Source organism: Alosa sapidissima, chromosome 4 (genome assembly GCF_018492685.1).
Source record: "Alosa sapidissima isolate fAloSap1 chromosome 4, fAloSap1.pri, whole genome shotgun sequence".
Classification (NCBI taxonomy): domain Eukaryota; kingdom Metazoa; phylum Chordata; class Actinopteri; order Clupeiformes; family Clupeidae; genus Alosa; species Alosa sapidissima.
Window position 1 is genome coordinate 3,038,743 of NC_055960.1, and position 16,011 is coordinate 3,054,753.

Consider the following 16,011-nt stretch of genomic DNA (forward strand, 5'->3'; position numbering starts at 1 on the left):
ATTGTTGCCGAGAGTAATCCCAGCCTACGAATTCAATAACAAAATAAATCATGCATAATTAAACATTACCTCGATTTAGGCTACTTGGGTATGGCTTAAGGCTTGACTACACGAAAATCGAAATCGAAATTTCCTGTCTACATTATTGTCAGTGTTGGGGTTAACGCAACTACGCAAATCAAAACAGTGGTGTGATAATTGAGCCAGTAGAGAAATAACTGTTCAGAATTAATCTGTAGCCTTGGGTAGGCTTCTGCAGAAAACAATGTTGTTGCCGATTTAATACTATCTGGCGACGTTTTTAACAGGCTATGCAATAGAGGCTTAGACAACTATGACCCATAGTTTTGGTTTCGTAAATTAATTTGCCCTACTTCTTGACTGCAATGTAGTCAATTGACTGCTTGACATGTCATTTTTATTTTTCTGTACAATAAACAATTACATCTGCTTTATGCCGCAGAATTACATTCATATTTGGCTGACTGCAGACGTGCCACTTCCCTCCCCATATTCCAAGATTAAGATAGTATGAAGTGCTTTTTGTATAGGCTACTATCATAAAAAAAAATAGTTAAAAAGAATAGCTATTTGCAATTTGACAAAACACTGGTCCTCATTTTGCGAATGCGAGGACGATATGAGCCTGTTGCATTTAGTTAGATGTCCGAGTCACGCATAATGTTTGAAAACCACTGGCTCGTAATCACAATAATTTAACACACGACAGTTGGATAACCTACTTCATCATGTCCCCATGCCTACATTTTTGTGAGTAGCATAGAGATCGTTAAAAACAATAAAGTATGGCTCTCCGTTTGGGACATCGAAAACTTATATTTTTAATAGACTACCGTCGAAGATGCTGACTTGCAAAAGCCTCGGGATAACACGTTATCTCCACTATCATCAGTCATGCCCCTTGATCAAAGTGGGGAATGAAATAAAAGTTTGATAACCACTGGCTTAACAAGTTACCTACAGTCCAGAACACAGAATCTGTTGCAATATTCTGATGATCGGCGATGATATCGGCAAATGTTTGTTTTCCAAAGTAAGAATTTCACTTCACCATGCACCTTCGACAATACCTGGCCTACCTGGTATCATTACAAACATTATTCTGTGTCCTAAAACTGGCATATTTTATGGCATTGTGTCATGTAAGTTCGTTGCAAAATCTAGAGAAATGTGTGAGGTGGTCAGCGGGGGACAATTGAGACACACATTGGATTGTGTTATTACTTGAACATTCCACACTATCCAGAGCTGTGGTAGGCCTATCAGGGGCAGGAGGATTACTGTCAGCGCAGGCTTTATATAAAATTCTTCAACAGAAGGCCTCGAATGTTGTCTTGTTTGTGGAGCGCTTTGCTTCGCTTCTGTAATTTCTGCTTCATTGAAAATGAGGATTTCCCTCAATGACCCTCCGAGAATAAATAAAGGTTGAATGAATGAATGAATGCAGGCTTGCCCAAAATAAAGGCATGTGGTTTGCGCAGCCTACAGTAAATAACAGACCCGCCAGAATGTGCGTTATGATGCTTTTTTACGAGCAAGATGTTTTTGGTACCCTACGCACACTGCATGTTCTTAAATAACAATGATCATCAGTAATATTCGACCATTAATTTGGGTAAATGGGCAAGCGTGACCACCTTGATTGGCTGATTGGCTGATGATTGTAATGCGGGCATGATTCCAAACACCTCCCTTACGATGATGAGTGACAGGTCTCAGAATGCGTGCGCTACACAAGGACGGAAGATGATTAATAACTGGGGCCGTAGGCTATTCACAAAGGCTTTTATCTTACTACTAGGAGTAGGCTACTCCTAAATCGCACTAAAAGATTTTAGATTGGAGTTTTCTCTTAAAAGTTATTCACAAAGCCTTTCAGACAACTCCTAAACTAGGAGTGAGTCTTCGTGGCTATGGATGACGTCATTACTCATGCACGAGCTTGACTGAAATGAATAAAGAGTAAGGCAAAACAAATAGCTTAGTAGCCTAATGAAACATAGGCCTATGGATTGATGCAGTAGCCTACCTTTGCAACATTATTAAATTAATCTGTCACCATATCCCTAGGCTACGTTTGCAAAGAGGAGAACATTTTAATTTGATTCACAATGAAACGTTACATTTCATTTACATGTTAACAATGAGTAGTTTTGGTTGTTGTTGGTGGCGTTATTGCATCCCTTTTATGAATGCAAAATTGTTCCCTCACGGTTGGAAGCTCCTGTTGCGCATAGGCTATTTCAAAACATCGCAAAGTAAAATGCCACAAAAAAGCTGTTTATGAATAGGTCTTAGTGAGTTAGGAGTCCTCTCGACTTAAGCTGTCCCAGACATAGGTGCTACTTTTAGGTCTAAAATGCTTCGTGAATTACTTTTTGTGAAAAAATTAGGAGTCATAAAGTTAGGAGTGACATGCCCATTATTTTTAGGAGTTGCTCCTAAATTCGCCAGTTAGGAGCTACTTTTAGCCTTAAAATTCTTTGTGAATATGGCCCCTGAATAAAAAGACCTAGCCTAAATGAATCAAGGCAAAACAAATAGCCTAGTAGCCCAATGAAACATACGGATTGATGTAGTATCTTTGTAACATTATTAAATTATTCTGTTACTATGCCTACGTTTGCAAAAGAGAACATTTTAATTTGATTCACAATAATGTTACATTTAATTTACATGTTGACAATGATTAGCCTAGTTTTGGTTGTTGTTGTTGGCGGCGTTATTGCATGTTAGTTATGCCTACAATGCAAAATTGCTTCCTCGCGATTGGAAGCTCCTGTAGCTGCATAGGGTTTCAAAACCGCAGGTTTGTGAATAGGTCTGTGAGTAAGGAGTCCTCTTGACTTCTTTTAACCCTTTCGTGCCCGTGCCGAACATTCCATTTTTGGTGCTGGATGACCTCCTTACACAAAAAACCTTATTTCTTGAGTATAATACATACCATCAATGGGATATACATACCATTGTAATCAGAAGGGTCAGTTCTATCAAATGATATAAAATACATATGGTAATGTTGATATAGTAATGAACAGTCTTCGAAAATCCTCTCCAAATGTATACCGAAATTCGTTAAAATTGAATTTCATTCGCATAAAAATGAATTTTCATCATATTTCTATACGAGATAGAGAAAAATATAGAGTGTATGACATGATCAGCAAGTTGTGGGCTATTTAACAAAAAAGACTGAATTGGAATACCATTAACCTTTCAAAAGTTATGATAAATTAAGTGATAAGTGTATAAAAATGCAGGAAACGGGATTTAGAATGTTGACAGAATTCGCATTCTCTTTCTCACCAAAAACATAAAAGTATGCATAAAAACTAATAATGAAGTCAGACACAATGGTTTAGATGTATTTGGTCCATAAGAATAAACCATTTATTTGTATATAAGCAAATGCTACAGTCAACAATAATGATATATAAAAGAAAAACATGTACCTTACCAGTAATACAGCAAGTAAGTATACTGTATATTTATTGAAGATCAATTCTGAAGAGACATAGAATACATTTGATTCAACAGATACAACTTCCTTATATAAATTAGTGTAATATGAAAATGATATACATCTATAAAATGTATTATTTATGAAAAGCTAGGAATACAATCAACTTCAACATCACTCAAAAATCAATGTGTCTAAACATTTGAAAGTGGATTACATAGAACAAGCCTGTTGAGAATAAACACATACACACATATAAACACAAACTCACACACACACACACACACACACACACACACACACAGAGGAGGATAGGGAAAGGTGGGGTGGGGAACCTGAAGGTTAAACACAGAGGACCTATGACTCATAACGAAACGCATCCCCTTCTGTAGAATGCCAAATCTGACAGCAATTTTGTTTACCAAAAAAGCAGTCACCTACCGCTAAACTCCAGGCCATACAAGCTACTTTAGTGTTATTATGTATTGTTTTTATAACAAAGCCAAAATTTTTTCTTTGGCTCCTGCTGTACAGGAATATGTACTTGATGAAAAGATGACAGAGTAGTAGTTGGAGCAGCTGAAGGCGAGGCTGAAATTTTGACGGAAATGCCTGCCAGCTGTTGTGATAGATTTTCGCCAAAATCTTTCTGGCTGTAGCTACCAAACCTAGGTTCAACACCAGATTCTGCATTGCCAAACTTGAAATAATAAGAAACTACTGAAACAGCAATGTCAATGGAGAAAAAGTGTACACAATATGTATTTCTCATTTGGTCAACGCTCCCTGATCCCTTCAGAGACTTGGTTCCCCAGTAGCAATGGATATTAGGGAGGGAAGTGAAGTCCCATGTCAATGATCAATCCCAGAAAACTGTGAAACTCTTCTGGGGTCTCTTCGTCCCATGCCCCTGCACTGTGTGTTTGCATACAACGGCCTACTAAGCACAACCTCTCACCCGTTCCGGTTGGTAAAACCACATATGCCTGGGACAACAACATAAAAATCAACATAACAAGTCTATTTCACAGTGTTTTAGTGGCAGTCTACACGACCCTACGCACGCCACCTAAATCTATACCTTCTTCCTCCATCCTCACATGGTCTTCAACATTGTGAGCGCAAGCTCATCAGCAGTCAGCCACCTCTTCAGGCCTGCAAGGAGGTCTGTGTAGGTCTTGTCATCCTCCATCTGAAACAACAGTAAAATCATACAAATGTAATACATTTATTAATTAAAAAAATAAAACCACAAAACTACAGATGTGTGCATGTGTGCACATACATACACAAGAAGAGGTAGCCTAAACTATTGAAGCATTTTGAGTAACTCAAAAATATTTAGAAGTATGAAAAGTCATTTTATTACACATGGGTTTAGCTACCCTAAATCTGATTGCCTGGCTGGCATTAAGATAAAGACAGATTACATTTCACCTAGTAACTAACTGCTTAAATGCAATAATGACATTTCTGACATAATATGTGATTTCACATCATGTTTTCTATAAAACTACATATTGAGAAGAGTAGAATATCAAGTCATGCCATCTTAGAAAATGTTGAGACAAGCACGTCTGATGTTTGACATTTAGAAGCAAGGTAAAACAGTTCACTACAAACTGCCTAGCGAGGTAACAACCCGATGAGAGGCAATACGTTAATTAGCACTACATTTCTGACAGAATCCGTGATTTCACATCTTGTTTTCTACAACTACATATTGAGAGGAGTAAAAATATCGCTCAACTTATTTCATGTAAGAGAACGCAACTTAGAAACGCGGCGCCCATTGATTTATTCAGCTTTGGTATGCTATACTGACTTGCCAATATAATGCTTACCTAACAAGCAAATTGGTACTAGAAAACAAACTTACTTACAGGTTATATACTAACAGGTTTTTAAATGAAATTGTCAAATGAAAATAACTGATATAAAAAGCAAACGAGAATACTGCAAGCAGTTCAGAGTAATGCAGCTAGCTAAAGTTACATGACGATGCACTTAGCCCCCGCTATGCCATAATGTTGACGCTGATGAGAAAGCATATTACTATCAAATAACATGATTTTATGACTACAAATTAAGATTAACCATAACTAGAAACGATGTAAAATATATATTACCTCAGTTTATCCAGCTGTGTGGTTTCCAGTCGAGGTAAACTCCAACGAAGTGCAGGTGGCATCTAGCGGTCCATGTTAAAATGTACGACTGAAGTGAAAAGTTTTTTTCACGACTCATCTTCAAGTATCCAAAACATTTCGCGCCATAAACCCCTTAACCAATCATATCAAATTGAAGCTTATGTTGTCAGCATTACGGGGAAGATTTCAGAAATAAAATCAGTCATTGGACAGCTGAGATATTAGATGATTGGTCATCGTTAAAATTTTAACGAAATTAGAATGGTCGGGCTTGTAAGGGTTAAGCGGTCAGAGGTGGGAAAGTGTGATTTTTTGGGGGAAGGGCCAGATTAACTGGGCACAATTGTCTGATGGCCCCCCTTCCCCCCAGCCAACGTGAATCGGGTGGTTAGTTAATAGGCCTATCGTGAAGATTTTTCCTGCCATCTAAAAGGCACGAGCGCATCTGTGAGGCCAAGCCTCACCAAGTAGCTCGTTTGTTTACAACTAACATTCCATTTAATTAAACTGCTTCATAGGCTATGCCGAAATAGTTTTCAACATTTTGAATATTAGTGTCGGGTGAATTGAAATGTTCTCAAAGTAGCCTTATGGCTGAAAGCTGCTTGGGACTGAATAAGCACGAAGTCAAACCTTTAAATGAAAAACACTCTTTAATAATCCAAAAAAATAAACCGCTAATGAAGTAAACTTGTGACCATCAAAAATCGTTTATAGCTCGTAACTCCGTGATACCAGGACGTAACAGGAAGGCATTTGGCTGAGCAACGGAGGTTAATATGCTTCATGTTTTGTCCAAATGATGGCTGTCTATCATCGTTGCACTCGGAGAAAACCGGAATGTTTCATTCGTCCCCGTTTCAATCGTCCCGGTTGTACCTACTCAAAACGCAGATAGAACCTTATTATTCTAAGGTAGCGAAATAGCGTTCAGCATGATTCATGCCCAATTAATTCCCCCTGTTAAAGTGTTCGCCTTTGTAGTTTGGTTTCGTGATAGCCTATGATAAACAGCTTATGGCCAAACATGTGAAAACGTTAAAATACAGTAGGCGATAAACCCAGAAAAAGTTGACAGTGATTTTTTCATAATCACTTTGGAGGGTCATAGAAAAATGTATTGCTGGCGAGGGAGGGTCACGTCTTTTTGGACTAACGCTCCCAAAACTCCTCCAGTAGCCCCTTAAATAAATAACGAACAGTCCCTAATGAAGTAAACTTGTGACCATCAAAAATCGTTTATCGCCTGTAACTCCGTGATAACAGGACGTAACAGGAAGGCATTTGGCTGAGCAAATATATTTTATATAAATCTATATTTTGTCCAAATGATGTCTATCATCGTTGCACTCGGAGAAAACCAGAATGTTTAATTTGTCCTGCGTCTCTACGGCTGCAAACGGGATTCACTCGCAGTTAACCAAATATTTCTTTATTAGGGCAGGGCAGGCATATTTCTGGCTATTACATTATTTCTAAACCAGTCTGCTAAAGTCTGTAGTGAAGTCTGTGTAAGGTTTTCCAGGCTCCATTTCTTTTTACGAGACACCCTGCTCACTTGAGCCATCTACCGGTTGTTTGGGTTGTTGCAGCGTCTCACTGGAAAAATACAAATTAAAGTCGCGTGATACCGCGTGATCCCACGCGCGGACCGCGAGTGAAGCTGGCCAAGTCGAAGCACTGCCCACTGTACTTATGCTGTTTGTGTGTGCTATATGTCGTACCTGCTGTGAAGTCTTGTTTGTGTGTGCTATATGTTTTACTTGCTGTGTAGTCTTGTTTGTGTGTGTGTTTGTGTATGTTTATTTGTGGGGCCAAAGATGATTTTTTTGTGTGTGTGTGTTTGTGTTTCTTTGTGGGACCAAAGATGAATTTCCACAGCAGTGGAAAATAAAGACTTCTATTTTAATTTAAATAAATTCATGCTGGCAAATATTTACCCGATATAAACACCACTAACAATGTTTCAAACACAAATGGGAGTCTGCATAGCATGCAAGTGAAATATTCATTCTACTTCATCCTCTGCGAATTTGAGTTCATCACAGTCATCTCGTCCACACGTACCAAAACAATCTTTTTTCCCCCTGTCTTTCTTGGCATCGTTTCAAGAATATTTGCGTCCAAATGGATCAATCTCAACACGTTACCTAATATTTCAGACCTATAGGTGGCTCTGTTTCTGTTACAAAAATTCACCAAAAACGGAGAGGAAGAGGCGCATAAAGCTTGCGTGCTGTATACAAACAGACAGAATAGGCTACGACGAAAATAGCTAGTGCAAGGAATCCAAAATCGTTTGTGTGGACTGATAGAGAACTGACAACTGTAGTCAACTGTAAAATTAATAAACTTCATTTTTATGGTTTGTGAAGGGTGCAGTCCAGTCCTTTATTTGGCGAACACAGGTGCAAATAATCTCCTTCACTTTCTTTGGTTGTATGGTCCGTGAATCACATTAGTTATTGGCTATCACCGCAAGTGCATAGGCTACTAAACGCTAGGCCTACCCAAGTTCTAGGCTATTCCGTCACCACATTTATAATATTGCTATAATACCTTCGTTACACCACATCTCCCTAATAACTTCTGACTAGTTCTCTTGCGTCAGTCACTGACAGTAGCTAGAATGTATCAAGAAAACACATAAGCTATTGGCGCAGCACCAGTTGTGATATTTAGCCTACTGAGTGTAATCGTAGGTAATGCAATGTATGAAAACTAGTATTGCTAGGCAATACTAATGAGTGTCAAGTCCAGGGCAGCTGAGGTGTGGCGAGGACATCATCGATTCGCTGTCCAAACGAACACGCAAGGGCTATGGTTTCGAATTTTTTCACCCTGGGACCAAGCTTCAAAAAAGTGCGGTTTCGGGCAGTGCGTTCACAGGATTCGTTTGGACGATCGGCCTAAACAATGCAAAACATGTGCGTTTAAACCAAAAAGTGTCTCCGTGTGGATGGCCCGTAGTTTCATATTATATCTGTATATCTTCAACAGTTCCCTTTAAAGCTATGAACTTTCAAATTGTAGTGCTCATCTTCATATGAAAAAAAATATGCTTTAACCTGGGTGGCTCTCCTGTGACCTCACTTCTCCTTTAAACTGAAAAATAACCTACAAATTTAAGTTATTACCATCTGAATAATCTGGATAAAACAACTAATGATGGGGTGGCAATCCTACCATGTTGTCACTTAATATGATCACCGCTGAAACGCAAGTGCACTGCGATCATATTGATTTTGTCAATGTTTTTCTTTTTTTATGCTCATATACTCTTACAAAACAAAACTTCAAGCATAATTTAATTGCACTATTTCCCCTAAAACATAGTAGGGTAGCCACTGCCCTTAAAGAAGAAATCTGTGCAATTTTTACATGGATCTTGATCGCTAAACGTTGCCGAGTACTGTCGATAGGAAAAAAAATGACCAAAATTGGTGCTACCGAACTGGAGTAGCTGATGTGTCCCTGGTTACCTTGGCTACTTGTTTAAAGTTTGCTCAAAAATGTCAGCTGGGCGGCACTTATTATCTGAGAGAACCTTTTAAGCAGTGAAGACCCCATTTTGCTTCTTAATTTAAGCAAGCACCATACACAATCCTTGAAGACCTCTCACCTCCTGAATCATGCCGATGAACTCCGAGAAGGCCCAGTTGAGCTGGTTGAGAACACTGTTCAGAAAGCTGGCAGCCATGTCTTTATCGTGTCTCAGCAGCTCCGCCATGTGCCTCTGTAGCAGGAGTGATGGACAGGGCTCTAAACCGATCACAAGAGAGAAGCAAATAATCAATTAATATTTTTTTGGCATATACTTTGTCTTTTGGCTTTAATATTTTCAGTCCCTCAGGACACTCACTGCAACTCTTTTTTCATGTAACAGCTGTCAATCGCTATGTGTCAACTGCAATATTGTCTTGAAAGATTCAACCCAATTATTATGTTCAATTATATGACTGAACTGAACTGTAAGATTTCACTGTCTATAATGTTGCATTTTTATTTCCCTTTGTGCTGTATATTTAGATAAACAAAAGGAACACATATTCATTCCACCTTTAATAAGTGAGAGTGTATTGTAAAAGATGCCTCTGACATTGTGTCATTGCCTCTGACATGGTCGCTGGAGGCACAACACCCTTGAGAAACTAGGCAATTTAGCCCCTGCAGTCTTCACTAATACCTTCCCCCGAGGTTTCTAAAAGCTGCCTCAGGCTGCCGCAGTGGCTGCAGTAATTTAATACCTTTCCCTGGTACACAGGGGATTTTTCACAGCTCAAGCCGATGGGAGAAATGACGCCACAATAAGGTCTGTACACACTAAATCCCCCATAAGGGCCAATAACAAAAGCAAATTATTTACCATTATTACATTCCTACCCTTCACACTGAGATCAACCTTTGCATTAATTAGACAACACATTGCTTTATAGTAGGTCTCTCCTCTAGGAGAGGAGGCTGATAAGACGAGCAGCAGATAAAGGACAGGAAAAGAAAGAGTGGGGGAACAGGGGGAGTGATTTGGGAAATGACATGTCCTCTACTTCACTTTGGATCACAGGCAGCTAACAATTCTGTAACTCTCATAGTATTCCAATGTCAGCACTGTTCAACAGGGGATTGAGAGAGAAGATGAATGACGTGTTCCTGTTTAATCCACATGTGCTGTGGTGATGCAGCATACAGAAAGATTATGATCAAACATAGAAATAATCTATGAGGAGCAACACCAGAGCATGATGGTATCTCAATTGCTGTTATCCAGATAACTACAGTATGGGCCATATTCTCCCACTCATGTGCAAGTTCATTTTTAATATGTTTCTAGTTCTAGTGCATTTTTGAGTTACACATACTGTATTCTCCCCTATGCCCACAGCGCTTAACTTCGGAACTGATGTGGCCTCATGAGGCAGGACTTATTTAAAATATAACCAGATGTAGCTATAACCATTTTAATTTGGCTGCTGTGAAAAGGTTTGTATATATTTCATTAAAATCCACAGAGAACATATTCCTGGCTTTGAATTTGAAAAGATGAACTGTATTGTGGATAAACTCAAATGGAAACATCTTTCTCTTATATAAACAAAGAATTGAATTTACCAAATTACAAATCTGTTAGAAGGGTCTAGATACAAAGATGTGCTTGAGGTGATTCATGATTAAAAAAAACTCACCACAGGGGATAAAAAAGCATAATTCAACATCCGAATTTAAGATAATGCTGTACAGCCTTAGCCTGGAAGCCAGCCCACAATATAACCACGCCCACAAAATTTGAGGTTGGGAAAATCAGTCTGGACTTGCTCCACTGACAAGATTCTATCTCCATATGAAAGTACACTGACAAATCAAATCGTCCAAGCGGGCTTTATACGATGATTGATAGATGAACAACGTTGCCTAGTCATTCAGGTGACCTGAGCATGCATCAGTTGATTTTTACAATAAAAAGGTTATCGCTACATGCTAGACATTTAGATGCCGCCATCGCATCTGTCGTACAAGATATTGACAGTGCAATAACTTCAAAAACAAACAGAAAACAGCGATTAAGGCATTTGTCGAGATGAAGAATGTTTTGGCTGTTCTCCCTACAGGATTCACGTTAGACCATTTCCTTGCTCTGATTGGTTAGGTCTATCCCATTACGTGCAGAGGCAATTTCCCCCTGTATCGGTTGAAACACGCCCCATAATCACGTCCCAATTGTGCAGTATCAGGCTATGTCAGGCTAGTATAGCCTATTATTAAACACTCAAGGATTCAAGGATTTTATTTGTCACATACATAGAGATCCTACTGTAAAACATGTGTGGGAGTGCAGTGCAATTGTAATTTGACCAAAAAATCATTTCAAGAATTCAGAAATTAAAATAAATATACACATCTGGTTCTGTATACATTACCTCGGTCATACTCTTGACCTAGTTATTACCAAGGGTCTCTCTCAGATTTTAAAGTACTGCTCCTTGTTTTTAAATCACTAAATTTATCACTAAGCCACTGGTTAGCACTCTGGACTTTTAACGGGAGGGTCGCCGGTTCGAGCCCCGACCAGTGGGTCGCGGCTGAAGTACCCTTGAGCAAGGCACCTAACCTCACTGCTCCCCGAGCGCCGCCGTTGTAGCAGGCAGCTCACTGCGCCGGGATTAGTGTGTGCTTCACCTCACTGTGTGTTCACTGTGTGCTGTTTGTGTTTCACTAATTCACTGATTGGGTTAAATGCAGAGACCAAATTTCCCTCACGGGATCAAAAAAGTATATATACTTACTTAAATGGGAGGGGGCCCACTTCTCTTGTAGACCTCCTCCAATATCACACTCCCTCTAGACCCCCTAGATCCCAAGACAGACTGATTTTATCAAAACCAACTGTCAGAACCAAAAGCGGTGAAGCCGCCTTTAGTTTTTATGCTACTCAGCTGTGGAACCAGCTTCCCATCTCAATTAGAACTGCACCCTCAATTGATAGATTAAAACCATCTTTTTTTGTTGCCTTTTCTTAGATCATCTTTATGCTTCATCTGTTTCTTCTATTCTACATTGTTACCTAACATTCCATCGAACTCCCTTATACATTTTATTTATTTGATCTTATCTTCATTTTATTTGTGTAAAAGTACTTTGGGTTGCCATTGGTATGAAATGTGCTATATGAATAAAATTGCCTTGCCCATCAATACCTAAACACAATAGCCAAGAAAAGGCCAAGCAGTTATTTTAATCAGCAGCTCTAAATGTATCTATGTGTATTATTAAGTCATTAAGGCATAATTCATGAGGAACAATACTTGTATTTAAATAGAATAAAGACATATCTATAGTATATCTAAACATCTAAACATTACAGTACTTTTTGTAATCGAAATGAGAAATACAACTAGTGTCCGTTCAAACGTCCTATTCCTGTAGAAAACCCGTAGCTCAATTACATGCCCACTCAATTACATGTTCTGCTTCAAAAATAGGATGCTAGGGAAAAACATAACTCCAATTAAGCATTCAATAATGAATACTTAATATTATTTATTACACGGCTCTTCAGAGTGCTGCAGAAAGTTCCATTCACATGAAAGGCCCGAACGTTGGGAAGGCCCAATGTTAAATTTATATAAATCACAGGCAAAGTATATAATCCCTGCGGTCAATGGCAACGGGTTGATTAACGTCTTTCATATCCCTCCGCAAGAATTCCGTTCGCTTATTGCAATGGAATTTCATTGAAAGGGAAAGTAAGCTAGTAAGACGTTGCCACGCAACACCTGAAATTGTAAAGTTCTATCTGTGTGGCGAACTATTTATTTTGTCAGCGGAAGACACGAAACGGTAGCAAAATAATTTTTAAAGATTCATTGTGTTAGGTTTCGTTTCTCGTTTTGGCAAGTAGCCGTGTAATAAGCGGGATAATGTATTGTCCGCCGGTAATTATCAGAAAATAAGTCCCTTCAGGTCGAAGCAAAACCCCTCCGCTGCGCGTCGGGGTTCTGTTCTCCCTGTCGGGACTTATTTTCTGATAATTACCGGTGGACAATACATTATCCCTTACATAATAATACATTATAATAAATGTGCAGTGAGCAAAATTTAAGCATGACTGCTTGTGACATTATTTACAGATCATATGACACAAATGGCATAAGCCTAACAGCTGTTTTGAGTTACGGCTATAGGCTATGTTTAGCTTAATGAATAACTTGATGATAGAGAAGATCAATTATTTTGTGGAATGATGCATCTGAAATTTGCAACGAATAATCTGTAGCCTATAAGTGACATCACACTCTGTCTGCCACTCGTTGTCTGTAGCTGATCCAAATTATATAAGCCTAAAGTTTTGAGTTAAGGCTATGGCCTACTTTAAGCCATTTGAATAACTCAATGGTATAGAAGACAAACCATTTTGTGGAATGATGAATCATCATATGAAATTTGCAAAGATGTGACTCAAAAACAATTTTTGCTAGCCAATAAGTGAGATCACCCTTTGTCTGCCACTTGTTGTCTGTAGCTGGTCGTGCTTTGCATGTGTGGCATTCTGAAACATCCTTAAATTCAGGACCATTATCGCTTGTTCAATTTGGGACCTTGCAGTCAGAATTGTTTGTTTATTCAAAGTCTGAAGACAGTCAAAGTAGTCTGGTCTATTCAAAGTGTTTGTTTATTGCACACCCTTTTTACATCATTTTGAATAGCCACTGCATACCCATGTTTGTTGGCGTGTTGCAAAACACGATAATCATGATAATCATCCAAACATGACTTTCTACTGATTCATGCTGCCAAAACTTCAGCCCTCTCAGTCTCTGGTCCTGAGCTGTGCTGTTCGAGAGGGGGAGTGGCCAGTGGCTAGAGCGGCAAAAGCCAATGTGTGCTTATTTTACCGATATATTTAACGCTACTTTTTCATTTAGAATCCAAACATCATCAAACTTGGCACTGAACTTACTCATGCCCATAGCAAGACACCTACCAAGTTTCAAATTAGTCAGAGAAACGGTTCTATACAGTAGATATGCGAACAACACACACATACACACACACACACACACACACGTAAGTTATAGATAGATTGGAACAATACTTAACCCTACTCTTTTTTGTCAGGCAAATGAAGTTTGAAAAGCTGTTTTTTCAGACAAAAATAACTGATCAGTACAATCAGAATCAGAAGGGGAAGCATGGAGGTCAGGGTCAGAGAGAGAGGAAGAGAGAGAGAGAGAAAGAGTAATAAAGTACAAATAACATAGAAATGAGCTCCCAAAACGCACACACAAACAAATACATGACAAAGACACTACTTGAGTGTGCTAATAAATCAGGGGAGGCTATGAGGTTCTCTTATTAGGTTATTTCAAAAGCTCCTTCACTGAAGGTTGGATAAGCATAAACAAATTTAAATTTAATTAGGTCCTCTAAATTATGCAAGTCAAGACAACACTACTCAATTCAAAACCATCACAGAGAAGCAGGCCCCCTTTTTCACTTCTCTCTTTCTGGGTAAGATGATATGGCTTTCCTTCTGTTCATTAAAAACATGTTAAACATGTTTTACAACATGTTTACATACTGTACATACAACCCTACAATTACATACCTGACTATGGCTAAATAATTACTGGCTAATTAGAAAGCACACAATCAAAGGGTTTTTTTTTTACATTTTCTAAAAGTTACACACTGACAACAGCTACTAATTCATGTGGGATTAGGCTCTTCAGAAAAGAGGATAAGACAGACAAGGATGAAACAAACAGGGGAAAACTTACTTTGAAAGCTAGCAATGGACAAATCTCCTGAGGAGCATGCAAATGACAATGGAACATTTGAAATAATAATAATTAGAGGGGGAAAACATAGGAATTGAAGACAAAATCGTGAAAAAAGATGAAAAACATGCACGCACACAGAAACGGTAGTGTTGCAATTATAACTTGAATGACTGAAAATGCATTTAATATGGATGGTGACGCCTTGCCTTGTTAGTCCTGATGCATTTTGCATCACTTACCTGACACTTACTTAGCCATCACTCATATCACTGTTCATGCACAAGTCCTCTGGTCAATACAATCTCACAACATGTTTACTGTGTTTGACATACGTGTGAGACAGACTACATTTCTGCATCAAAGACAGACTACATTTCTGCATCAAGATTCTGCATCAAATATTGCAGAATCTTTACGTCTTTGCCATTGGAAACAAGGTGCAAAACACCAAAAATACTTTGCATTACCAGAGAAAATCAATGATATTCTGTGAAATAATCATTCTCTCTAAAATTACACCATATATGGCAAAGGGGGTCATCTTAGGAAACGTAGAGAAGTGAGGGGTCCATTTTAAACATTGAAATGAAATTAGCACCTAGGACACAACTAGCCTATAATTGAACTGATGTGGAGTGAACATTTCCCGCAAAACCCCATCCACACATTTTAAAACATAAGCCACAACTAACTTCACATTGTGGGAGAATGGAATGCAATGGTCTTGCACTGTTCAGTCTTTGAATTACAGATGGAATGTATAATTAGGGTTTGTAAAGTCAGTCAACACATTCACGTTAGCCTGAAGGAGGTATTGCTGAAATATGCAACAAGTAGGGCTACATCTCAGATGCATTATGCAACAAACAAGTCCAATAAATCAGTGTTTGCCAAACACGAGCTGATTATCTTGTCCAATATCCAAGGCTTCCTTTCTGTAATATTAAGGTCACCCATTTACTGACAGTATTGTAGATTGCTTCTGTGGGAACATATAGCTAAAGTTAACCTGTAATGACTAGTTAGTTACCACTAATAAGTCACAATATCTCAGTAATGATAACGGACCTAGTTATAATGGTTATCACCAAGCTGTGAGGCT

The 16,011-nt window shown here is 38.6% G+C and overlaps 1 protein-coding gene across 4 annotated transcripts in view; it reads right to left on the reverse strand.

Annotated features, from left to right (window-relative positions):
- LOC121707433 (E3 ubiquitin-protein ligase RNF123) overlaps positions 1-16,011 on the reverse strand; it is a 120,560-nt gene that overhangs the window by 62,127 nt on the left and 42,422 nt on the right. For all 4 annotated transcript variants that reach the window (XM_042089988.1, XM_042089987.1, XM_042089989.1 and 1 more), the window contains one exon: positions 9,254-9,393. In XM_042089988.1, the coding sequence (XP_041945922.1) occupies positions 9,254-9,393 (140 nt within the window). The remainder of the gene's footprint in view (positions 1-9,253; positions 9,394-16,011) is intronic.